This window comes from Dipodomys spectabilis, unplaced genomic scaffold, assembly GCF_019054845.1.
Source record: "Dipodomys spectabilis isolate Male_0828 unplaced genomic scaffold, ASM1905484v1 ptg000018l, whole genome shotgun sequence".
Classification (NCBI taxonomy): domain Eukaryota; kingdom Metazoa; phylum Chordata; class Mammalia; order Rodentia; family Heteromyidae; genus Dipodomys; species Dipodomys spectabilis.
The window spans coordinates 12,690,608-12,717,275 of NW_024870695.1; the positions used below are offsets into that span (position 1 = coordinate 12,690,608).

The 26,668-nt window shown below is 46.4% G+C and overlaps 1 protein-coding gene across 2 annotated transcripts; it reads right to left on the reverse strand.

Moving 5' to 3' along the window:
* Positions 1 to 6,858: 6,858 nt before the first annotated feature.
* On the reverse strand, positions 6,859 to 22,543 carry Msl1 (MSL complex subunit 1). 2 transcript variants are annotated; one of them, XM_042673638.1, is made up of 9 exons: positions 21,415 to 22,542; positions 18,080 to 18,303; positions 16,003 to 16,385; positions 14,067 to 14,114; positions 13,532 to 13,596; positions 11,563 to 11,630; positions 10,628 to 10,752; positions 10,392 to 10,464; positions 6,859 to 9,371 (listed from the first exon to the last, which is right to left on the reverse strand). In XM_042673638.1, exons 1-9 carry the CDS (start codon positions 22,180 to 22,182, stop codon positions 9,281 to 9,283), a joined length of 1,845 nt encoding a protein of 614 aa, XP_042529572.1. In that variant the 5' UTR covers positions 22,183 to 22,542; the 3' UTR covers positions 6,859 to 9,280. The 2 variants fall into 2 exon arrangements, with proteins under 2 accessions (XP_042529572.1, XP_042529573.1); XM_042673639.1 differs by lacking the exon at positions 14,067 to 14,114 and having other exon boundaries at positions 21,415 to 22,543.
* Between the last annotated feature and the right edge of the window lie 4,125 nt (positions 22,544 to 26,668).

Genomic DNA, 26,668 nt, shown 5'->3' on the forward strand with positions numbered 1-26,668 from the left:
TTTTATTTTTGTCAGTCATGGGGCATGAACTCTGGGCCTGGGCGCTGTCCCTCAGCTCTTCAGCTCAAGGCTAGCACTCTACCACTTGAGCCACAGCACCACTTCTGATTTTTTCTGTTTATGTGGTGCTGAGGAATGGAACCCAGGGCCTCATACCTGCAAGGCAAGCACTCTACCACTGAGCCACCTTCCCAGCCCCCACATACTGGATTCTATGCTGATAAGTGATACAATTAAAAGATCCAGATGCCTACAAAATAGACCATTGAAAGATTGTCTTTCACCTTATTCCCCCCCTCCCCCCCAGGGCAAGCAAAATACCAAGTGCACGCTCACGTGCTAGTCCGAAGGCAAATCACTCCAACCTTGACCAAGCTGAAAGCCCCCTCACCCCCGGCAGAGCATTCCACACTGGGCCTGGCGAAGGGCACCTCCTTTGGCCCCTAAGATTTTTTATATTCTGCTTCCTTGTTAAGGTCTATATAAGCCCAACCCCCAATCCATCCCCTCATACAACCTCCTATCCATGGAAAGGTTGCTGCCCCTTTGTATTCTTCAATAAACTGTCCTTACCTGTGCAAGATCAAGTCCGCCCTGTTTCCTTTCTTTCTCCTCCATTTCCCTAACAACGAGACTAGAAAAAATTAAATATACCTTTAGAGAATGAATCAGAATCTGGACAATCTCAACTGGTTAGCTAGGTGGATAAATGTGACAATTTGTAAATCCAGCACCAAAAACTTGAGTTCAACCTGGTGGATTGTGATTTTTAACAACTGTTAATGTGATTTAGACCAGTGCTGGTGGTTCTTAAGAGCTACTCAGAAGATCTAAAGATCAAGATTCAAAGCCAGCCCAAGTAGGAAAGTCCATGAGACTCATCTCCAATTAACCACTCAAAAACCTGAAATGGTGCTATGGCTCAAGTGGTAGAGTGCTAGCCTTGAGCACAAAGAGGCTCAGGGATAGTGCCCATGCCCTGAGTTTAAGCCCCCCACACCCCACACGCACCAAAAAAAAAAAAGGACAGAGAATTGTTAATTCATACAGAGGGAACTGAATATTCAGAAACACTTTTTTTTGGTGGTAGTGTTTTGGTGTCACGGGGATTTGAACTTGTGGTCTGGTGCTTGTTAGCAGGTACTTTACCACTTGTGCTATTCTGGGAGCCCTTTTGCTCTGGTTGTTAGATAGGGTCTCAATTTTTCTCCAGGGCCAGCCTAAACCATAACCCTCATATTAACAATTCCTACCATAGTGGGAATAACAGGCAAACCCACCATGCCCAGCATTTTCTTTTCTTTTTTGCTTGAACTTAGGGCCGGAGCACTGTCCCTGAGCTTCTTTTGTTCAAGGCTAGCCACAGCACTACTCCCGGCCTTTTCTGTGTATGTGGTACTGAGGAATCAAACCCAGGGCTTCGTGCATGCTAGTCAAGCACTCTACCACTGAACCACATTCCTAGCCCCATACCCAGCATTTTCTGTAGAGATGGGGTTCTCACAATCTTTTGCCCAGGCTGGCCTCAAACTATGATCCTCCCATTCTCAGCCTCTCAAGTAGTTAGGCTTATAGGCATGAGCCACTGCAGCCAATGAGGATCCTTTTTCTTTTTCCCTGTTGTGGGACTTGAACTCAGGGCCTGGGCACTGTCCCTGAGCCTCTTTGTACTCAAGACTAGCGATCTACCACTTATGCCACAGGGTCACTTATAGCTTTTAAGTGGTTAATTGGAGATAAGAGTCTCACAGGGACTTTTCTGCCTGGGCTGGCTTCAAACCACAATCCTCAGATCTCAGCCTCCTGAGTAGCTAGGGTTACAGGCCTGTGACCAGTGGCTCCTTTCTTTAATTTTTTTCTTTCTTCTTCTTTTTTTTTTTCTTTTGTCAGTTGTGGGGCCTGAACTCTGGGCCTGGATGCTGTCCCTCAGCTCTCCAGCTCAAAGCTAGCTCTCTACCACTTGAGCCACAGCACCAGTTCCAATTTTTTCTGCTTATATGGTGTTGAGGAATTGAACTCTGGGCCTCATGCATGCAAGGAAGCACTCTACCACTGAGCCACCTTCCCAGCCCTGGATCCTTTCTTTTAAAGGAACAGAAGGTGGCTCAGTGGTAGAGTGCTTGCCTTGCATGCATGAGACCCTGGGTTCGATTCCTCAGCACCACATAAGCAGAAAAAGCTGGAAAAGGCGCTTTGGCTCAAGTGGTAGGGTGCTAACCTTGAGCAGAAGAGCTAAGGGACAGTGCTCAGGCCCAGAGTTCAGGCCCATGAGCGAAAGAAAGAGAGAGAGAGAGAAAGAAAGAAAGGAACAGAACCTGAAGGTTTTTTTAGGTCTGCTTGTGGGGCCTGAACTCTGGGCCTGGACGTTGTCCCTCAACTCTTCAGCTCAAGGCTAGTGCTCTACCACTTGAGCCACAGTGCCACTTCCGGCTTTTTTCTTTTTGCTTATGTGGTGCTGAGGAATGGAACCCAGAGCCTCAGGCGTGCAAGGCAAGCACTCTACCATTGAGCCACCTTCCCAGCCCCATAGAACCTGAAGGTTTCTGAATGTTTAAAATAAAGAGATGACTTAGAGATAGCTACAGCTATTTTACTAGAGGGATGCAGGAAAAGGGGTTGACCTTTTCATGACTCTGGAAGACAAAAACAAGAACCAATGGGTCTTAGATTTTGTCAAAGAATTTTCAGACATTTAGAAAAAAGGTATATGAGGAAGTGGGGTGCCAGTGGCTCACACCTGTAATCCTAGCTACTCAGGAGGCTGAGATCTGAGGATCACGGTCCAAAGCCAGCCGGGCAGGAAAGTCTGTGAGACTCTTTATCTCCAATAAGCCACTAGAAAACCAGAAGTGGTGCTGTGGCTCCAGCAGTAGAGCACTTGACTTGAGCTGAAGAGCTGAGGGACAGCACCCAAGCCGAGTTCAAGCCCCACAACCACCACCAACAACAACAACAAAAAAGACATATGAGGAAAAAGACTGAGTTGAAGCAGAGGCTGAATTTCATTTCTCTGGAATGTTCAGGATAAATCATATATCAGACTATAAGGTCTGAGATTGTGTGTGTGCCATTATCAGGGCTATTATTCCTTAGCTCTTTCACTCCGGAATAGTGTTCTACCACTTAAGCCACACCTGTACTTACCTTTTTTTGTGGCTAACTGGAAGCAAGAGTTCCATGAACTTTCCTGCTCAGGCTGGCTTCAAACTGAGATCTAGGATAAAAGGTGTGAAGCAAAATGCTGGGGTTTCTTTCTTTCCTTTCTCTTTCTTTTTTTGTTCTTTCTTTCTTTCCTTTCTTTTTGTTGGTCATGGGGCTTGAACTCTGTGCCTGGGCATTCTCCCTGAGTTCTTCAGTTCAAGGCTAGCTCTCTACCACTTGAGCCACAGCACCATTTCTGGTTTTCTGGTGGTTTATGGGAGATAAGAATCTCATGGACTTTCCTGACAAGGCTGGCTTTGAACTGTGATCCTCAGATCTCAGCCTCCCCAGTAGCTAGGATTACAGGTGTGAGCCACTGGCACCGGGTTAACAATGCAGGGCTTTCTGAGATTGTGTGTATGTGCCAGTACTGGGGCTTTGAACTTGAGTCTGGGTGCTAGGCTGGAAATGTGGCTTAGTGGTAGAGTGCTTGCCTCAAAAGCATGAAGCCCTGGATTTGATTCCTCAGTAAGACATACACAGAAAAAGCCAGAAGTGGCACTGTGGCCTAAGTGGTATAGTACTAGCCTTGAGAAAAACAAGCTCAGGCAACTAAAAGATAGCACCCAGACACACAATCTCTCTGTCTCTGTCTGTCTCTGTCTCCTCTCTCTCTCTGTCTCTCTCTCTCTGTCTCTCTCTCTCTCTCTCTTGCCAGTCCTGGGGCTTGAACACAGGGCCTGGGTGGGCACTGTCCTTCAGCTTTTTTTTTCTCAAGGCTAGCACTCTACCATTTGAGCCACAGCACCACTTCTGGCTTTTTCTGTGTATGTGGTACTGAGGAATCAAACCCAGGGAACCGAGGCCTTCATGCATGTGTGCCAAGCACTCTACCACTAAAGCCACATTCCCAGCCATCCTTTAATTTTTTCACTCAGGGCTAGTGTTCTATTACTTGAGCTCTACTTTGTGTATGTGTGTTAGTCCTGGGGATTGAACTTCAGGACCTGGGCACTGTCCATGGGCTTTTTTGCTGAAGGCTAGCACTCTACCATTTGAGGCACAGCTCTACTTCCATCTTTTTGGTGGTTAGTTGAAGATGAATCTTGAGGGGAAAAAAAAAAGTCTTTTGGGCTTTCCTGTCTGTGCTCGCTTTGAACTCTGATTCTCAGATCTGACTCCTGAATAGCTAGGATTACAGGCATGAGCTACTGCATCTGACTTTCTAAGACTTTGACATCAGGCATCAAGGATCCTATAATTTTCTTTTTTTTTTTGCCGGTCCTGGAGCCTGAACTCTGGGCCTGGGCACTGTCCCTCAGCTCTTCAGCTCAAGGCTAGTGCTCTATCACTTGAGCCACAGCACCATTTCCAGCTTTTTCTGCTTATGTAGTGCTGAGGAATCAAACCCAGGGCCCCATGCATGCAAGGCAAGCACTCTACCACTTAGCCACCTTCCCAGCCCCTCTTATTTTTTAAGAAGTCTTGCTGTATAATTCATGATGACCTCCAATTCACAACCCTCCTTCTTGTGTATTTGTATGCCAGTACAGGGGTTTGAATTTAGGGCCTCTTGTTCTCAGCATTTTCACTCAGGGCTGGCACTCTCCCACTTGATATAGCTGTTCTGGCATTTTGCTGGTTAACTGGAGATAAGACTATCTCAGGCTGGACAGATGGCTCATACCTACAAATTTAAGTATTCAGTAGGCTGAGATATGAGGATCAAAGTTCAAAGCCAGACTGGGTAAACAAATCTCTCACCTCCAATTAACCAGCAAAAACCTGTAAGTAGACATGTGGCTCAAGTGATTAGTTCAATGTTGAGCCAGTACTTTAAGGGAGAGCTTGAGACCGAGTTTAAGGCCCTCAAAGTTTCTATAGCATAAATTACTGATGTCTGGTGGCTCAGTCTTTGTTTTGTCTTGGGGAAATTTTTGGTGGTTTTAGGGTTTGAAGTCGGCCTTACACTTGCTACCACTTGAACCACACCCCAATCTGCCTTGGCCTTCTAAACACTCACATTAGTGATATACCATGTTCAGCTTTTTTTTTTGTTTTTGTCATGGGGCTTGAACTCTGGGCCTGAAAAAAAAAAAAAAGAGCTAACCTGGACAGTAAAAGTCCATGATTCTTGGGCACCAGTGGCTCATGCCTGTAATCCTAGCTACTCAGGAGGCTGATCTGAGGGTCACAGTTCAAAAGTCTGTGAGACTCTTATCTCCAATAAACTATTAGAAAACCGGAAGTGGTGCTGTAGCTCAAGCAGTAGAGCGCTCGCCTTGAGCTATACAGCTGAGGAACAGCACCCAAGCCCAGAGTTCAAGCCCCATGACCCACCGGCTACCCCTCTCCCCCTCCCCCCCCCCCCCCCCCCCCCCCCCCCGCAAAAAAAGAGTCCATGATTCTTATCAATTAACCACCAGAAAACCAGTAGTATAGCTGTAGCTCAAAATGGCAGAGTGCTAGCCTTGAGCAAGAGTTCAGGGTCAGGCCCTAAGTCCAAGCCCCAGGACCCACTCCCCCCAAAGTCTCAGGACTTACCTGCACAGGCTAGCTTCAAACTACAATCTTTAGATCTCAGCCTTAGGATAGCTAAGATTCATATGTGAGCTACCAGTGCCCAGTTCAAACTTTTATATTTAAACTTGGAAAAAGAAAGATTGCTGGCTGGGCACTGATGGCTCACACTTGTAATTCTAGTTACTCAGGAGGCTGAAATCTGAAGATCTCAAGTTTGAAGCCAGCAAGGCAGGAAGTCCATGAGATTTTTTTTTTTTTTGCCGGTAATGAGGCTTCAACTCTAGGCCTGGGAGCTTTCCCTGAGTGCTTCCACTCAAGACAAGCGCTCTACCACTTGAGCCCCAGTGCCACTTTCAGCTTTCTGGCAGTTAGTTAGAGCTAGAGTCTTACTGACTTTTCTGCCTGGGCTGGCTTTGAACTGTGATCCTCAGATCTCAGCCTCCTGAGTATCTAGGATTACAGTCTTGAGCCACTGCTACCTGGCTGAGACTCTATCTCCAATTAACTACTCAGAAAAAGCCAAAAGTGGCTCAAATGGGGTGGAGCAATAGCTTTGAGCAAAAGGAGCTCAGGGACAGTGGCCCAAGCCCTGAGTTCAAGCTCCAGGAGCCGGGAAGGGGGAAAAAGATGGGGAGAGAGGAAGTGGAGGGAGGGAGAGAGGGAGAGAGAGGGAGAGAGAGAGAGAGAGAGAGAGAGAGAGAGAGAGAGAGACTTATCAATTAAGAAGGGCTTTGGACAAAGAAGGATGAAACATATCGCATTCAGGTGCAAATGTGAGTACCTTGTAAGAGGAGGAAATAATGTGATATATATATATATATATATATATATATATATATTTTTTTTTTTTTTTTTTTTTTTTTTTTTTTTTGTCAGTCGTGGGGCTTGAACTCTGGGCCTGGGCGCTGTCCCTCAGCTCTTCAGCTCAAGGCGAGTGCTCTACCACTTGAGCCACAGCACCACTTCCGGTTTTCTGGTGGTTTATTGGAGATAGGAGTCTCATGGTCTCTCCTGCCCGGGCTGGCTAACCGCGATCCTCAGATCTCAGCCTCCTGAGTAGCTAGGATTACAGGCGTGAGCCACCAGCGCCCGGCTAATGTGTTATATTTTATTGTGGAAATTAGATTTTTTCCCAATCATGTAAAGCAGGTTGATTTCTTGTTTCCCAAGAAATCTAATAAATTGAGGGAGAAATTCAAAAGTTAACAGCCACAATAGTTTATTTACAATTGAACTCTTTATAAGATATTTACAAGACAACCAATTTTACACATCAGAAATGGTATCAAAAGTATGAATTACAACACAGACAACAATATGAAATGGGCATAAAACAAAGCTGAGGTGGACAGACAAGCAATTTCTCTTAATTTATTAACACTAGCTTAAACTCTGTTAAAGAAATAAGGAACTATGTTTTAGGAGAATTGCAGGGTCTTCAGTTAAAGACTGAATTTCACAGTGTTATATCCCATGTAGGGAAAAATAAGACTAATTTTCCCCTCACGCTCTAACACACTGTAATTTCACTCTTTAAACTTTGTCCAGCCTCATTCTCAACAAACCCCAAAATATCCAAATCAAAGGAGATCTAGAAACAGGGGCAGTAAAATAAGGGAGAACCAAGGAAATAAAATCCACTTAAGTCTGGCCAGATAGCACCTCATGGATTCCTCTCAGTCTAGCAAAAGAAGTATCTGAGGAGTTCCATGTATAGGGCAGAAACATAAAGGCTAAATTTGTTAATTCACACCCAAAATTAGGAATCTGACAAATGAGGAAATCAAGAAGAAACTGAGAGAAATACAGGAACAAAGCAAAGAGACATGAGCATATTTTCCTTTGGGGGTACATTATAAAAAACAACATAGGTCAGAGTAGGAAGGCTAAACAGCTTGCCACATTAAAATAATAGAAAACAAAAAAAATCTGGCCCAGTTTTGTTTCTTTTCTTTTCTTCTTTTTAAACAAATCTTATCGTTAAGGTGTGAGATGAGAGCCCCTAGTGGAATAAATCCTTTACATCCTTGCTGCAATGGAGCTTATGGCAGGTTCCCTTATAGAGCCCATTCTCCTAAGCAGATGGAATTACAAATGAAAACCCACAACTGCACACGCGCGCGCACACACACACATACACTCATACACACAAATGAATAAAGAGAAATAAGAGCAACAAGGTCATCCAAGAATACTACACGTGCTGCCAGAATAATTCTTTTCAAAGTCAAACCCAGGGAGCACAGATCAACATCTCACAAAAAGCTTGTAGCAGTGGAAGGCCCCTGAGGAACTTCTCACGATATCCCATTCTCTCTCATGCTCCATTGATGGGCCTGCCACACACCTTACATACCTTGGCTTCTCCTCTAAAAGTGCTAATAATCTGGGGACATATTCTCTTTAAGGATAAAAGCCCCTACCTTCTAGGAGATTAGACCCCTACTCATTTTCACACAATAGTCCTGAAGACTAAAGAAAGGCAATTCCTATATATATAAGACCAGAGGTCTTGGCTCTATTTTTTTTTTTTCCCCCAGATAGTTAATGGGGATCTTGCACTGAGACCAAAGTAGCCTGGGAGTTCTGTCTTTACATTTCTTTTTAACAAAATGGGGGCAGGGGAAGGTGACCAAGATGGTATACATACAAATCTATTTTTTACAAAATGAGTGGAGAAGCTCATTAGAGACATATTTGTTTCAAGATGTAGACATTTGCCAGCCAAAGGAAGTACATATTCTGCACTCCCTGCCCTCCTTAAATCTCTACCCCACCACCAAGAGCTCAGCAAAGAGGATAAAACCCAACTAAGAAATACTTGAGAAGTGATGTGACACTAGGACATGTACCGGTTCTGGCATGCCCTCCTCACATGATAAATGCTTTTTTGTTTAGCACTGTAACTGTCTGAAATGAACATCACATTCTCCTTTCCAAAGATTATGGTTTTTGAGGTATGAGGGAAGAACTTCAGTTAAGCATTAACTAATAAAGAAAAGTCACAACCACACATCCCTTCTTATATGACTATATCACAGAATAGTTTGAAGAGAAAAATTATTTTTTCAGATATTTATCTACCAACTCTCCAATTTCAATCTTATTCTGTGAAGACGACTTGCTTTATCACTTCACTGTTATTTATTCCTCATCTGGTCCTAAAGCTCATGGTGAAGGTAAAAACCACTATGCACAAACTATACATAGGATGTATCCAGAGCAAGAATGCCAGGCAGGCACAGCTCCTAATGGAAAGGGTTGCCTCATCTTCCACATGTTGAATGAAGAGAGCCCTTGTACACCTTTAACATAGGCAAATGTGTAGAAATGACCCCTGGAACTTCCCAATCTACCATCCTATAGATTTAGCTTGAGAGCTCATTTCCCCAAAAAGGGAAAAGAAATCCCTATCACCCTAATTCACAATTAGCCCATTGAAAGAGTTTTTGTGAATCCAGAGTGATGAAAACAAAACTAAAAGCAAGAGAGTATGGAAGGGCATTATCAGCAAATGATAACATACATGAGGACATAGGTCACATATACAGGTCTCTGCCACTCTCTGGGAATGGCATGCTACAACTATCTGAAGACAGAGTTCTTGCCAGCACAGCTATTTCCTACACGTCCGGTGAGGTGTTTGCTTCTTCTGGATCTCCAACCTGCATCGGCTACGCTCATCCAACCAGGGCAGCTCAAAATTTCTGGGAAAGATGATGAGGCAATCAATTGCACGACTAGAAGGGGCTGGGTGCTAGTAACTCATGACTGTAATCCTAGCTTCTTAGGAGGCTGAGATCTGAGGACTGTGGTTCAAAGCCAGCCTGGGCAGGAAAATCTATGAAACTCTTTATCTATGAGACTCCAGTCACCACCAGAAACTGGAAGTAGAGCTTGTAGCTCAAAGGTATAGAGCACTAGTCAGGCGCCAGTGGTTCACATCTGTAATCCTAGCTACTCAGGAAGCTGAGACCTGAGGACTGCAGTTCAAAATCCAGCCCACACAGGAAAGTCTGTGAGACTTTTATCTAAAATTAACCACCAGAAAACCAGAAGTAGTGCTGTGGCTCAAGTGGTAGAGCACTTACCTTGAGCTGAAGTGCTCAGGGACAATGCCCAGGCCCAGAGTTCAAGCCCCAGAACCAATTAAAAAAAAAAAGTGTAGAGCACTAGCCCTGAGCAAAAAGAGCTCAGGGGCAAGTGTCCAGGCCCTGATTTCAAGCCTCAGGATGGCACAGAACAAAACAAACAAACAAACAAGAAAACTATAAGAGATTCAATATGACAAGATAGCATCTCCATAATGATCTCATGCCTCTCATCATTTCTAGTATTCACTCTTGAGGTGTGTTTTTGTTGTTGTTATTTTGTCAGTCGTGGGGCTTGAACTCTGGGCCTGGGCACTGTCCCTCAGCTCTTCAGCTCAAGGCTAACACTCTATCACTTAAGCCACAGCACCACTTCCATCCAGTATTCACTCTTGAAATCCAAGTTTCAAGTGTTTTTCTTGCCTAAAGGCCACAGGAATAGTCCATATACTATTAAAGTAACAGATTAGTCTATTTCTTGGACAAAAAGAAATTCCTGGCTGTTGTTCAGGTAGCCTCACATCTATCATAGAATCATGGTTATCCTTAGGCTATTTGGTTTGACCCTCTACTTCTGGAGTCTGAAAGGAGGTACAGACCACAAAGTAAAGGGGAGGGGAAGTCCTTTATACTTACTGTGGAGTTAATTTTGGTAATGGTCGTCCAAATGCTACAACAGGCAAGAAGGGGGTAATCATCAAACTTTCAACTATGGAAGAAAGTCAAATGGGATCTTGTTAGTGACACTGGCGGAAAATATCTAGTAACAATAAAGGCACCAAAATAGTTTACTGATTAGAATAAATTATATTCTGGAGTTTATATACCCCTCTTTTTGAAAAAACTTACTTTTTTAGAGAAGTAAAACTTACCATCATCTGGCTCAGGGAAAAATGAGGTAACCTCAGGCTCAGATTCCTGAATTCCTTTCTTTTTATACATTCTGAGCTGCAGTCGTTGTAGAATTCTTTGTTCCCTGATCCTTTGAATATCCCATCTGGGAAAAAACAGACACACAAAACAAACACATTACTGCTTATCCCAAATTTGTTCTATAAACCCAACTCACACAATCCAGGTGCTAGGAAGATACTTATTGACTCTTCTAGGAGGGATAAAGAGACTGCTGACTGCTAGCTTAAGGTCTAGCAATCCAGATTATGTGTTGGTGTTCCACAGAAAGTAGAACTGATGGGCATATAATAAGAAAAAGAGAAGCCGGGAGCTGGTGGCTCACACCTGTAATCCTAGCTGGTCAGGAAGCTGAGATCTGAGGATCACAGTTCAAAGCCAGCCCAGGCAGAAAAGTCCGTGAGACTCTTATCTCCAACTAACCACTAGAAAACCAGAAGTGGCGCTGTGGCTCAAGGGGTAGAGTGCTTGTTTTGAGCTGAAGAGCGCAGGGATTGCGCCCAAGCCCCAGAGTTCAAGCCCCACACCAACAACTCAGGAGGCTAAGATCTGAGGATCATGATTTGAAACCAGCCTGGCCAGGAAAATCTGAGACTCTGATCTCCAATTATCTACCAAAAAGCTGGAAGTGGAGCTGTGGTTCAAGTAGGAGAGCATAAGTCTTGAGCACAAAAGCTCAGAGACAGTGCACCAAGTCCTGAGTTCAAGCCACAAAGAAAAAAAGAAAAAAGAAGCTAAATATGTTTACTTACAACTATCACTTGCATCTAAGATACTCAACTTATTGAGAAGTCAATAATGGAGTGTAAAGAGCTACAAAGCTGTCTACAACATGGAAGAGGGAGCTCAGAGTGCTGGGGATCAGCTGTTCCCATGATGGACATCAGTGCCTTACCTTTTCCTTCTCTTCTCATCCAGCTCCAATTTTGCATGCCTCTTTGAAAACACACTGTCATCCAGGTTCTGGTTAAGGAACAGCAGTAATAAGCTATTCATCACCATATTATATTCATAAAACTTCCTACTTCCAGTCTTTTTGTCACCTACATTCTTTCAGAAACTACAAATTTCAAAATCATTCCCATTTTCCAAGGTATATGACACAGCTATCAAGGTAGACAGATGGCTCATGCCAGTAATCCTGGCTACTCAAGAGGCTGGGACCTGGAGGATCAAGGTTCAAAGCCAGTCTGGGTATAAGTCTGTGAGACTCTTATTTCCAACTAATCAGTGAAAAGCTCGCCACACAGAACTGAAACCCTTGAGACTGCCATCAATTTTCCCTACCTACATATGCTCAGTCTGAGTTCAGCTATCAAATTTTTTAGTCAAGCTCACGCCTGTAATCCTAGCTACTCAGGAGGCTGAGATCTGAGGATCACGGTTCAAAGCCAGCCCGGGCAGAAAAGTCTGTGAGACTCTGATCTCCAATAAACCTTACTAGAAAACCAGAAGTGGTGCTGTGGCTCAAGGGGTGGAGCGCTTGCCTTGAGCTGAAGAGCTGAGGGATAGCACCCAGGCCCAGAATTCAAGCCCCACGACCCACAAAAATAATAATAATAATTTTTTAGTCAAATGAGCTCAGAATATGTAATTGTGTTGCTGAGTAGTATACTTTTCTATTTGGCATGAAACCTTCCTTGTTTTCAACATTTTCCAGGCTTTTTGTTTTTTTTTTAACTTAGTCTGGGGCTTGAATTCAGGCCTTATGTGCTGAGTTTTCTTGTTTAAGGCTAGTGTTCTACTACCACTTGAACCACAGCTCTACTTTCAGCTTTTTGGGGGTTCATTAGAGGTAAGAGTTTCAGACTTGACTGGCTTCAAATTGTGATCTTCAGATCTCACGCCTTCTACATAACTGGGATTGTAAAAGCAACCTATGTCAGGCAGCTACTTTTTTTTTTTTTGTCATAGGGCCTGAACTCTGAGCCTGAGCCTGAGAGCTGTCCCCCAGCTCTTCAGCTCAAGGCTAGCGCTCTACCATTTGAGCCACAGCGCCATTTCCTGCTTTTTCTGTTTATGTGGTACTGAGGAATCAAACCCAGGGCCTCATGCATGCAAGGCAAGCAAGCACTCTCCGACTGAGCCACCTTCCCAGCCCAGCTACTTCTTTTTGAGTAATACACTCTAGATCCTGACTTTCTCATATGAAATGGGATTAGGCTAGATAAATCCAAATAGACAAGTTCCTTTCTGGACTTAGAAGTTTTATTTAATGGGGCTGGGAAGGTAGCTCAGCGGTAGAGTGCGTGCCTTGCAAGCATGAGGCCCTGGGTTTGATTCCTCAGCACCACATAAACAGAAAAAGCCGGAAGTGGCGCTGTGGCTCCAGTGGTAGAGCGCTAGCCTTGAGCTGAAGAGCTGAGGGACAGCGCCCAGGCCCAGAGTTCAAGCCTCATGGTGGGCAAAAAAAAAAAAAGAAGTTTTATTTAAGGACTGGGAATGTGGCTCAGTGGTAGAGTGCTTGCCTAGCATGCATGAAGCCATTGGGTTTGATTCTTCAGTACTACATAAACAGAAAAAGCCAGAAGTGGTGCTGTGGCTCAAGAGGTAGAGTGCTAGCCTTGAGCAAAAAAAAAACTCAGGGACAGTCCTTAGCCTGAGTTCAAGCCCTAAAATTTGTCCCCCAAAAATAAATAAAGTTGTATTTAATACATCAAAAAATGCATATGACATCCACAAAATTATGCCCCTTCATTTGTTTGTAGTTGGGCTGGCCTCAAAGTTCTGGGCTAAGCAACCTTCTTGCCTCAGTACCCAAAGTAGCTGGGATTATAGATACCAGTCACCATGGCTGGCTGAAAACCCCCACAACATTTTATTCAATCTCTTACTCTCTTCTATGATGAGCTCTTAATACTCACCTCCAAAATGTCTGAAGGATTTGGGTCCCTTAGAGGCTCTACCAAGTGGTCCCTCCAAGAAGGAACTGAAAAAACAAAGAAAAAGAAAAAGAAAGAGAGGAGGGGTGGAACCACCCTTAAATCCAAAGTCTTAAAAACTCTCTAACTATTCACTAGGATAAAAGATCTCTCTCCCCAGGTAAGATAAAGTTACCAAGTGATAGGAATCCATTCTATGGCCTCGCCTGAAGCCATATTCAGTTTCCTTGCTATGATATAAAAAGTACCTAAAATGCCATTGTAGTCTACCAAACTCGGGAACACAAAAAAAAACCCTAAGCCAATACCTGACAATTCACATAATGGATGCTATTGCAGTTCCTGAAAAACAACTGAAATTTGTTGTCATTTTGAAGTCTATGGTAAGGTAATCAATCAAACACCAAGGAATCTCACTCTCCCACATCCAACAGATGGGGAATTCAGCTTCCCAACCAGCCACCATCCCACCAACCTCCACCCCAGGCCCAGCCAGCACAATTCCTATTCTACTCACCAGCCAAGACTGAAGTTTCTCCTGCAACACTTGATGGCATCAGACACCCTAAATAATGCAGGAAAGAAGAATCATCTCAGTGTAAAAGAAAAAAAGCCCATACCCAAAATGGAGGAAAGGATCATCACTGAAGTTCTCACTTAGGAAGCCATTTTGTTTTTTGAGTTGTTTTGAGAATTTCTCTCTGGGGGAGGGGAAAAGGGAACAACAGACAAAAGAAAAGAAAATAAGCCCACCACTTTTTTTTTTACACTGAGACGACTTCTTTTCTTCATTATTTAGGGTGGTTTCCCTGCAACAGTTGATGGCCAAGGATATCAAACCTTAAAACTCAGAACATGGCAGGTGAGTAAAAGTTGACCCTATTTTTCAAATAAAAGATCAATGTTCTCAAAACTTACATATGTAGTCTTCTTAAACAGCTCCCTCCTCCCTCCAAACAAACTACCTTGCTGGTCCAGCCTGAACAACATGCACAAAGACTTTGGCTTCCTTAGAACAAGCCATTGAGATTCCTCTTGAGATACGGGGACCAAGAACAAGGATTCACATGTTATTTGGAACTCAGGCTCAAGGGACTAGGATATCCCCAGTCACACTCCTTCAAATGGTCAGGCCCACAATCTCAAAGGTATTTGGAACTTGCTTTACTAGGGCATACAGGGTTTTCAAAAACAGCCAGTCACATAGAGTATCTCCAGACCAAGCCATTTCCCAATTCCGGATGGGAAGTTGCTTCATGGTTTCTCTTAAGTTGTTATACAGCATTGCCATAGCAGCAAAAAGGTTAGCCATTAGGGATGAACCTTCAACTGACTGAAACAACAGAAGAATCTGAATCTAGATCAGGATCCTAGCCTGTCTCATATATTCAAGTGTGAGGCCTAATAAATATCAGAAAATGAATCTATCTTCCCCACTTAATGTTGTCACCACAACAGCCAAACAAAGCCTGGAGAATGCTCCCATCTTATTGGAATGGATTCCCATCCCCATCCCTGCTAGGACAAGGCACAGGGATAGAAACTCATGTCTGAGGCTCTATCCAAGAAGGCTTTCCCCACCATAATCCAAGGCATCCGCAGTGACTGTCCCAGACTAATAGTATACATTGAAGACACATTCCAGTTAATAGTTGATGTAGGAGATAGGGGAGCATCTCTGTGTGGAAGCCATAAAGGAAAAAAAAGGGAATGAAAACCAAGTCCCAGACCCCCACCCCCACAAGCAGCTCAGATATCCCAAGATAGTCCTTATTGTTTGAAAAATAGTTTGTAGACCATTTTATTTAAATATATGAACAACCAATGGGCTACTGCAATCCAAGTAAACTCTTCACATTTTAGAACCTTTGTGAAGTATAGTAAGATTAAGTAAGACTGTTGGTCTTTGGCAGATTCCTCCTGCCCCCAGACCGGGACATAGAGATACAGATAAATGTTTATATAGTTAAGAGTGGAGGCCCAGATGAAATTCCCCACCCCAACCTGGCTCCCCAACCAAAAATTACCATTGGCCCCTGAGAACACCCAAAGACCACCCTCCCACGTTTCACATAATATCAATTGCAGGAACAGTCGTGCATGGCAAAGTGTAAGTTCTATGCATTTCACAGCACAGAAAACCCTTCTTTCAAGAGGGCATGCAAGTTGCCGGAGATTACACCCCCCAAGTCTGATGCTCTTGTGATGAGCAACTTACTGGCAAACACATCTCCCAGTGTTGTAAGCAGGCAAATACATTGAGCACATTTTGCTGTAATTCCATCTATTTGCAATGCCTGCACAGTGTCTGTCTCTGGCTGTTAACTTACTCATTCTTGACAGAACTCTGCTTTATTGATTGCACTTTAAAAAAAAATGCCAAAGGCATTTTCACACTTGTTAGCTTGACCGCCACCACTAGGGTATAAGAGCAAGTGTTCTCTATGCCTTACTTGCTACAGTCTCCTCCTTCTTTGGAGAGGATTCCCGTAATGGTAATGGTGATGGGGGAGGCTGGTGCCAACGACACAAATACATTTCTGTGGTAGAAAGGTACGGCAAATCTTCTATCTCGCTTGCGAAGGCTTTCTCCTTGGGATGGGCGATGGGTCCCTTTTGGGGAGTGGAGAGTCTTGGTGGGGTGTCCACTGAAGACCGGGGCTTTTCTGGGGTTTCTTGGCTCCTCAATTCACGCTTACAAAGAGTTTCAGATAAGGAACCACACGGTTCCTCTTTAATGGGAGAGTGTTTAGGAGTTTTTGTTTTGACTTTTGAAAATTCAGGAGCCAGCTTTTTTACTGGAGTCTTTCTTTCTGTACTTCCAAATGAGGTTTTCCTATTAGATAGGAAAGAAAATGTTGTAAGATTTAATGACTTTTGAATAAAACCTGACCTAAATATGTTTAGAGGCAAAAGAAGTAGTCTGTTTCCTTGCTCTATAATGACCAATGCCCAGAGTGGTTACATATTTGGTGCTAATTTGGAAGTCATGAGCAGAAACCACCTTATGATTAACAGTACATATACTAGGACCTTAGTAAATAAAAAAACAAGATTCCACATTTAAGAATCTTTAATAGAGGGCTGGGAAGGCAGCTCAGTGGTAGAGTGTTTGCCTTGCATGCATGAGGCCCTGGGTTCGATTCCTCAGCACCACATAAGCAGGGAAAAAAAAAGCCGGAAGTGGCGCTGTGGCTCAAGTGGTAGTGCTAGCCCTGAGCTGAAGAGCTAAGGCCCAGAGTTCAAGACCCACGACCGGACCAAAACAAAAAAATAAAAAAGAATCTCTAATAGAGCTAGGAGCTGGTGGCTCATGCCTATAATACTAGTTACTCAGGAGGCTGATATCTAAGTAACAAGATTCAAAGTCAGCCCAGATAGAAAAGTCCATGAGACTCTTATCTCCAATTAAGCACCACAAAGCTAGAAGTGGTGTCATGGTTCAAGTAGTAGAGCACCAACCTTGAGTGAAAAAGGGACAGCTCCAAGTGCTTGAGTTCAAGCCCCTAGTACAGCTAAGTATACACATACACACACACTTTTTCTTCAAGTTTTTTAGTCAACATTAGATGCTATCACTCTGTGTCATTGTGTCCACCAGAGACTCACTACTCTATTTTAATAATTTATCCTGTTGCACTTTAATAATCTATGTGGTTTTTTGTTTTTTGGGGGGGGGATAATTTGAGTTTGAACTCAGGGCCTTGACAATCACTCTACCTTTCCTCATTAACCAACCTAAATTCTATGTTTTTCTTTTTTCTTTTTTTTGGCAGTCCTGGGGCTTGAACTCAGGACATGGACACTGTCCCTCAACTTCTTTTGCTCCAGGGTGGCACTCTACCACTTGAGCCATGGTGCCACTTCAGTTTTTTTCTGTATATGTGGTACTAAGGAATCAAACCCAGGGCTTCAAGCATGCTAGGCAAGTGCTCTACCACTAAGCCACATTCCTAGCCCCCTATGATTCTTTTTCATGATCCATTTCCTCCTTCCAAGTTTCACCATTATTAATATGTTTATTATCTGTGAATCCTATAAAACAAGTATTTTTGTTTTTTTTTGTCGGTTGTGGAGCCTGAACTCTGGGCCTGGGTGCTGTCCCTGAGCTCTTCAGCTCAAGGCTAGCACTCTACCACTTGAGCCACAGCGCCACTTCTAGCTTTTTCTTTTTATGTGGTGCTGAGGAATCGAACCCAGGGCCTCAGGCATGCAAGGCAAGCGCTCTACCACTGAGCCACCTTCCCAGCCCCTAACTTAACATTTTCTAACTTTAAGTAAACTGCTATAACATAAAAAATACTGTATTTCTTACAGCATAATTCTCTTTATGACATATTCTGCATTTTGTTCTTACTACTGTGACCAAATGTTCAAATAGCCTGCTGTAAGAGAGTTTTGACAGAGAAGACTTGGTAATTCAGGCTAAGGTTGCTATAAAACCAATCCATAAATTTCAATCCCTACACTCAGTCACTGTAAGAAGTGTTTTCATCATGTCCAGACAGTAGAACAAAGTTATTAGCACACCTTTTATGTCCCTTTCCACTCCGCCCACAGGAGAAAGGCTTGGGAGGCAGAGTCTGGGATGTCTCAGAAAGCTCCGACTGGCACTCCAATTTAATTTTCTCAGATAGCTCAGTTTCCTCTCTCTCTTCAGTTTCATAGCCCTGAAACAGCTTGTGCCTTTCCTTCTCGTTATCCTTCTTTACCAGTTGCATCCGCCTTTCCATACGTTCAATCCGAGCAAGGAGCTAAAAGAAAGTGACAAAAACGTAGGCTTAACACACACAAGAGTCCACTTAGGAATCAACACAGTCCTCAGCATTTTTTTGTAGATCCTATTAACTGAACTCTATAGCTTTTCTTAGACTCAATAGAGAAGACAGGCATAAGATTTAATTTTAGGGGTTAGCCTAGATGGTAAGAGGTATGAAGGAGTATATTATAGTTCAATATTCGGTAAGATCCTCTACATGGATAGAGGCCACAGCATGTCTTTTAGTGGCATGGTATCTGGTATTGCTACTATGTGGCTCCAAAGCAGTTTGGGAGTTCCCAGAATTAACCCCATATATGTTCTCCAAGTGTGTGTGTGTGCACATGCACACATGCACATGCAATACTGAGGACAGAAGCTGGGCCAGGAAGCTTGGTAGGCAAGCACTCTACTACTAACCTATAAGCCCAGCCTTGTGTTTTTTAAGGGGACTTCAAGTTTGCCCAAAATAGTACATAGAGAGGGAATCAAGAACTTATAGTATCACTTGGGTTGGCAATACTCTTTGAAAGTGTGAGGGGGTGGGGAGAGTACTTCTAAAACAATGAATGTTCCATTTGAAAAAACTATGAGAGGGGCTGGGAAGGTGGCTCAGTGGTAGAGTGCTTGCCTTGCATGCTTGAGGCCCTGGGTTCGATTCCTCAGCACCACATAAGCAGAAAAAAAAAGCTGGAAGTGGCGCTGTGGCTCAAGTGGTAGAGTGCTAGCCTTGAGCTGAAGAGCTGAGGGACAGCGCCCAGGCCCAGAGTTCAGGCCCCATGACCAGACCAAAACAACAACAACAACAACAACAACTATGAGCAATCAGTAATATAAGCTGGGCGCCAGTGGCTCACACCTATAATCCTAACTACTCAGGAGGCTGAGATCTGAAGATGGTGGCTGAAAGCCAGCACTGGAAAGAAAGTCCTTGAGATTTTTATCTCCAATTGAGTACCTAAAAAGCCCAGAGTGGAGCTGTGGCTCAAGTGGTAGGCCAACAGGAGCCCAGACACAGCACCCACACCGAATTCAAGCTCCAGGACCAGAGGGAAAAAAAACAAAAATCAGTAGTATAAATCCTAGCAAATAATGACATATACATAATGCTTTGCATTTGAAAGAAAAAATATTTACCTAAATATTCCTTAAAATTAGTATCATTTCGTTCTAATTAAAAGAGGACTACATATCAAAGAGAAAATGGAAGTCTATTGTCATCAAAAACTTCACATTAACTCAACTTCTGAGGAAACGTGCTACTTACACCATACTACAAGAATTTGGTCAGGGTTATACAGTGTTATTAATTCTGCCTTCATTACATCCATTGCATAGGTTTCAGTAGAAGCCAAACAATGACTGGAATAAGAGAAACAATCTTAAGTAATGCTAGGACTGCAATACACAACAGAAGCAGTGAATGCCAAGTTTAGACCCATACTCTCCTTAATCACCCCACTTTCCCTACCTAGGGAATCCTGCAAAGGGGATATTACCTAAGTAACCCAGCAGAAGCCACTAGGGTCAGTAGAGCCCCACTTGTCAGAACCCCACTTCTCATTTCATCTTCTTTTATCTGTTTTGATTCACAGCCTTAGCATTAGTTAACCACAATTTGTGGGTGTTATTTCCTTAATTTCTTCCTCCTTCACTGGTCCTTCTTCCCATCCCCTCCCTATGGAAGGATATGTTTTGTTGTAACTATAGTACCATCACACCCCCAAGACTGCAGTAGAGTACCTAGGCAGTGGCACTATCATATTGAGTAACTTCCACAAATCAACACACAATATTTTCATAAGACCTGCCCCAGCTTCCATTCCACCTTGCAGAATGCATTCTTCAATTAAAAAAAAAAAAAAAAGCAGCCTGATGAGATTCATTTGGAAAGCAAACAAATGAATAGCCTCTGATCTCTAGCTCAGCCCTTGGTGCATCAGAGAGAGACAGAGAGGAGGGAAGGAGGGGGGAGGGAGGGGAAGAGAGAGGGAAAGGGAGAGGGAGAGGGAGTAGGGAGAGGGGAGGGGGAGAGAGAGGGAGAGAAGGAGAGAGGGAGAGAGAGGGGAGAGGAGGGAGGGAGAGGGAGAGGGGGAGGGAGGGAGAGAGAGAGAGAGAGAGAGAGAGAGAGAGAGAGAGAGAGAGAGAGAGAGAGAGAGGGAAACTGCAGTAGTCAGAACCCAACCATTGTAGAAACCATGTTTATTTTTAGGCAGGTACACTAGCACAGTAAAACCCCACCACCCCAGCTTCCTTGATATCTGAAGGAGTATGTTTTAAGGCTGAGGTGCATTTTAACTACTGCTGCAGTAAAACAAGCCTATGTACAAGAAGTACAAAGAAATATTAACAGACTTCTCTACTATGGGCGGCTAGATTCTCCAACAGTGATTTTGGAGAGTGAATCTATTTAATATATTGAATAAGCTTACTTTTCCCTGATGGCCTTAAAATCTTCCAGCTTCAAACACCATGCTTATTCAAGGGACCTGGGTCAGTGGGTTATGTTTTATAACTTAAATTTCTATTAAAACTGTCTGAAACCAAAGGCAGTGATTCTCATAACATCATTTAAGGAAGCTAATAGGATTCTATGTAATTCACTTCTACTCCTCTGCCCGCTGAAGGGCCTATGACCCTCCTGTCCATAAAGATGCTGCAGCACTGGTTAGAGCAACAGCTGCCACGGGCCTCCCCTCCACAATCCATTACTAACGCAATAGCTCTTTAACTTAACCCCTTCCACACAGCCACCACATCTCCACCCCAACCCTTTCATTTTTTTAACCCCTCACACATCAAGTCTTTCCCCATTCTAAACGTCTTTCCCACAAGTCTAGGGCTGTCATTTTAAATTAACCCTTAGGCGCCCGAAACCACCCCTCCCCCCCTCCCCCTGGGAGGTTTGCCCTTTAACCCCTTCGCTCCGACCCAACGTGTCTGGGAGCTCCGCTCCGCAGCACCCGGCACCTAAGATAGTCCTTTGCTGGTGGCCAACCTCCTCTACCCCTCACCAAGGGAGACCTAAGCCTTCCACAGTCCCCCTTCCCCCGAGCATGCGCACAACTTGCTCCTCGACCCGAACGCCGATTAACCCTTCGCGTACCGTGTCTCTCTCGGACTTGAGCTCCTCGATCTCCTTCTCCTTGGCCTGCAGCTGCTGCTGCTGCTGCTCGATGAGGTCCAATTGCAGCAGGAGTATCTGTTTGAGGCAGGCGGCCTGACTGGAGGCTCCCGAACCGCCGCCACCCCCGAGAGGGCTCTTCCTCACACTCTTCCATCTGCCCTCGCTGGCCGCCAGGGTCCCAGCGGTAGCGGTGGGCGCGAGTGGTGGCGGCCCGGGCAGAGGTAGTGGCGGGGGTCCCGCCGGGTCCGAGGCGGTGGCAGCCGGCGGAGCCGCCCCACCCTTGTCCCCAGCCCAGGGCGTAGGCTCTTTGGCCGCCGCCACGAGCGAGCCTGTCTGAATGGGCAGCACCGCCTGATACTTGGGTCGGGGGCTGCAGCCGGCGCCGGCTGCCGCCGGCTCCCCACCGATGCCGGCTTGTTTGGTAGCCGGGGGCGGACAGGGCAAGGGCACCGAACCGCCCCAGCTCTCTTCCTGCTGCCCGGGGGCCGCCCCGGCCGGGAATAACAAACCCCGGCCCTTGCCGCCACAGCCGGCCGGGGAGGGCGCGGGGCTACCGCCCTGGGAGGAGGCCAGCGGGGGCCCCGGCTCCTTGAGCTTACGGTGCCGGGGAAGGAAGTGGGCTTCGGCCGCCCCGGGCTCGTCCTCGGGCCCGCCCAGCGCCGCAGCCCGCTCGTAGTCCAGTCGCTGCTCAGGGTTGCCGCCGGCAGGGGCCGCGGCCGCCTTGAACACTGCGGATCTCATGGTCATAGTGGTCCGGGGCCGCGCCGGGCACCGAGGCGGAGGAGGGGCGGGGAGGGGGCGAGGTGCGGGGGGTCGCGGACCGAGGGGGGAGGGGAGTTTGGCGGGCTCGCCTCAGCAGCGCGGCCGCGGGCCTCCGCTAGCGCGGCCGCTCCGGAGCCCGGGCGCCATCCCGCCGGCGAGCGGAGAAGTGGAGGCCGCGGCTGAGGCCCGCCGCCGGCCCACGGGGGCCTCGCCGCCGCCGCCTCTGCTGCCGCCGCCGCCGCCGCCTTCGCCTCAGAGGCAGGAGCTCGCACCCAGCCGCCCCCGAGCTCATCCCCGGAGCTCGCTTCGGCCCCCCCTGGCCCGGCCGGGCCCGCCTCGTCTCCCCACCCCGCACCCCCCCTTCCCCGCCCCGGCCCCCCGCCCCGGAGCTCGCCTCAGCCGCCCCGAGCTTCCATTCCTCCCCCCTTCCTCCTCCTCAGGAGGAGGTGGAAGGGAAGGGTCCGCCCCAAGCCCTCCTACTCCGGGTGGGGGTCTGCTGCCTCCCCTGGGGGTCTCTGCAGCTCCGGGGCCCCCTCCCCCACAGTCACCCCCGGCGCCTCAGCGTTTCCCTTTAAAAAAACCGAGCCGCTCGCAGCCGCCACCGCCGTAGCCACCGCCGACCGGAGGGCGCATGCGCCGGGAGGGCGGCGGGCGGGAGCGCACGGCGAGCGCCGGGGAGGGAGTCGGGCCGCACTATTGTGAAAGGGGCCCCGGCCGCCGCCGGGGGGCGGGGGGGCAGGGTGGTGCGGGCAGGGTCCCCCCCAGGGGGCCGGCGCGGGGAGGCGGGGGGATGAGGGGCGAAGACCGACGAGCGCGCGGAGGAGCGGGCGAAGGTGGGCAGCCCCGGGAGGGGCGGGCCTGGGGAGGGTCAGGCGGAGGGAAAGAAGGGCGAGGGCGGCCGCTGGTAGCTGGGGAATGCGGAGGCTTCCCCAGGAAAAACGGAGCGCGCGAGGGAATGGAGGTGGGAGAAAAGGAAGGGAAGAAAAAGGAAAGGGGCTCGTGAGGTAGATGGCGCCCGCCCCTTCGTAGCCGCGTGCCGAGCGCTCCACCGAGCCCGGCCTGTACGGGGTCGCCCTGCCCGGGCGCCTTGGCAACGCGCCTGGCGCACGCTGGAGGGGCCCAGCGCGGCGCGCCTCCTGGACCAGTCAGGATCCAGGCTCCTCTTTGGAGCTGGTTGCGTGTTGCTTGGGGTAGGCGCTCTAACCCATTCACCCCCTACGCTCCCCGCCAGCCCCACACTTGGTGTGGAGAGAATGAAGTTCTTTGTTAAAGGACCCACAACAGAAACAGAGGGACCTCTGCACCCCAGAGGCAGGAAAATCCATGATGTCTGCTGCCCAGGGAATTGTTGCCACAAACCTCCTTAGGATGTAGGACTGCCTGCCAACTACCAACAGATCTTTCCCAACGGCCACCTCCCCAGCTAGCTTCTTATGCAGGAGGAAGCTCAGGAAGGAAACCTCTGCAGAGAAATGTACCTTTGTGAGGAGCAGCAGTGCTTTAGGGCCTTCTGTATGGGCACCTCTTACCCCTCCATGTTTATTTCCAAGCAACTTAGCTATCTTAATTCTCATACAGTTCCTTGTGGAAAGACTTTTTTTTTAAACTGTGTGTTGGGGAGGAGGGTCTTGGGCTGTGCTGAGCCATTTTGGTTCAAGGCAAACACTACTTGAGCCAGAGCTACACTTCAGGCTTTTTGGAAGTTAACTGGAGATGAGTCTCATGGATTTTCCCACGGGAGTTGGCTTGGAACTATAATTCTCAGACCTCAGCCTCCTGAGTAGCTAGGATTATAGGCCTGGGGTAGGGGGGAGAGAATTGCTCAAGGCTAGTGCTTTACCATTTGAGCCACACTTCCACTCAGAGCTATTTTGATAGCTAATTGAAGATAAGAGTTTCTGGGACTTCCCTGCCCTTTCTAGTCATATCTCAGTTTTCTGAGTAGCTCCCATTACAGGTAGGAGCCATCACCAGCACCCAGCTGCAAAATCTACCCCCCCCCCCAACCCCAAATCCTGGGCTTGAACTCAGGGGCTGTGCTCTGTCCATGAGCCTCTCTGTCCTGAAGGCTAGCACTCTACCACTTGAGCTACAATGCCACTTCCGGCTTTTTCTGAGTAGTTTATTGGAGATAAGAGTCTCATAGACTTTCCTTCTTGGGCTGGCTTTGAATTGCAATCCTCAGATTTTAGCCTCCTGAGTAGCCAGGATTACAAACCTGAGCCACAGACGCCCAGATGCAAAAATTTTTACTCTTAACTGGTGGTTTTTCTATCTGAGATGTACTTTTAAAAATCTGTATGGAAGCTGGGCACTGGTGGTTCACGCCTGTAATCCTAGCTACTCAGGAGGCTGAGTTCTGAGGATCGTGGTTCAAAGCCAGCCCGAGCAGGAAAGTCCGTGAAACTCTTATCTCCAATAAACACTCAGAAAACTGGAAGTGGCTCTGTAGCTCATGTTGTAGAGCAGTGGCCTTGAGCTGAAGAGCTGAGGGACAGCGCTCAGGCCCAGAGTTCAAGCCCACAACCTACAAAAAAAAAAAAAAATCTGTATGGAGGGCTGGGAAGGTAGCTCAGTGGTAGAGTGCTTGCCTTGCATGCATGAGGCCCTGGGTTTGATTCCTCAGTACCATATAAGCAGAAAAAAGCCGGAACTGGCGCTATGGCTCAAGTGATAGAGGACTAGCTTGAGCTGAAGAGCTGAGGGACAGTGCCCAGGCCTAGAGTTCAGGACCCATGTCCAACAACAACAACAAAAAATCTGTATGGACATGAATAAAACTGTCTCTGCCTTAAAGCATTAAGCACAATAAAGTTTGAACACACGGGTATGAGAGTGTTCAGAAGCCAAGAGAGCCCTAGTTCTCCTCCACCAAGCTGTATGACCTTAGATCTACAAGGAAACTATTGGGCTTAGGAATACCAAGGAAGGGAAAGGTAGCACACTTGTAGAATGTGATCTTTCATTCTATAAGTTTCCATTCTACTTTCCATGCCATCTCATACTCAAACATTGACAAATCCCAAGTTTCTGTCTTCCTCTTGGTCTCATCTCACATAATTATTTCTCCAACTGCCTAGTATGTAACCAAATGAATGTTGAATAAGGATTTCAGACTAATGTAAAAATCAAGCTCCTGAATTTTCTCCCAGGCACATCCTGCTTTCTAGTATCTGGTAAGTCAGCAAATTATACACCTCCAAATATATGTCCAAAATCCTACACTACCTCAACATTTTCATCTCCATCTAAGCCACAACCTAAACATCTGTGTGTGTGTGTGTGTGTGTGTGTGTTAATGGCTTTAACCTTGTAATTGGTCTCTTAATTCCAACTTAAACCTTCCCTCACATCTGCTTCTGCTCTGAGAAGCTATAGTGCTCCAGATAAGATATGAGCTCATGTTCTTTCTCGTATTTAAACCCTCTCCTAGCCAGGCACTGGTGGCTCACACCTGTAATCCTAACTACTCAAGAGGCTGAAATCTAGCCGGGCGCTGGTGGCTCACGCCTGTAATCCTAGCTACTCAGGATGCTGAGATCTGAGGATCGCGGTTAAAAGCCAGCCCGGGCAGGAGAGACCATGAGACTCCTATCTCCAATAAACCACCAGAAAACCGGAAGTGTGGCGCTGTAGCTCAAGTGGTAGAGCGCTCGCCTTGAGCTGAAGAGCTGAGGGACAGTGCCCAGGCCCAGAGTTCAAGCCCCACGACTGACAAAAAAAAAAAAAAAAAGAGCCTGAAATCTGAGGATCAAGGTTCAAAGCCAGCCTGGGCAGGAAAGTCCATGAGACTCTTATCTCTAATTAACCACCAGAAAACTGGAAGTGGCACTATGGCTCAAGTGGTAGTGCATTTGCCTTGAGCTGAAGAGCTGAGGGACAGTGCCCAGGCCCAAACTTCAAGCCCCACGACTGACAAAAAAAAAAAAAAAGGTCTCATGGAATTTCCTGCCCAGGCTGGCTTTGAACTTTAATCCTCAGATCTCAGCACCCTGAGTAGCTAGGATTACAGACATGAGCCACCGATGCCTGGCATGGACATTGTTATAAAAAAACTAATAAGCCAGGCACCCCAGTGGCTCATGCCAGTAATCCTAACTATTGGGGAGACTGAGGATCATGGTTCAAAGCCAGCCTGCACAGGAAAATCCAATGAAACTCTTATCTCTAATTAACTAGAGAAAGTGCTACAGGCCCTGAGTTCAAGCCCTAGTACTGGCATACACAAATACACACACACACACACATAATGAAACCTAGGAAAGACCAAAGTTGTGCAGATGCAAGAATACACTATCTGCCAAGTGTTGATCAGACCTGTAATCCTAGCTTCTCAGGAGGCTGAAATATGAGGATTAAGGTTTGAAGCCTACCTGGGCAAGAAATCCCTTGAGATTTTTACTTTAATTAATCACCAAAAACCTGGAAGTGGAGTTGTGGCTCAAGTGGTAGAATGTTATTCTGAGTATAA

Coding starts and splice junctions, on each gene's coding strand:
- Msl1 (XM_042673638.1), bottom strand. CDS start 22,182: ATGACCATGAGATCCGCAGTGTTCAAGGCGGCCGCGGCCCCTGCCGGC. Junction 13,597..14,066: donor AGAAACTTCAGTCTTGGCTG/GTGAGTAGAATA, acceptor TTGTTTTTTCAG/TTCCTTCTTGGAGGGACCAC. Junction 11,631..13,531: donor ATCCTTCAGACATTTTGGAG/GTGAGTATTAAG, acceptor TTCCTTAACCAG/AACCTGGATGACAGTGTGTT.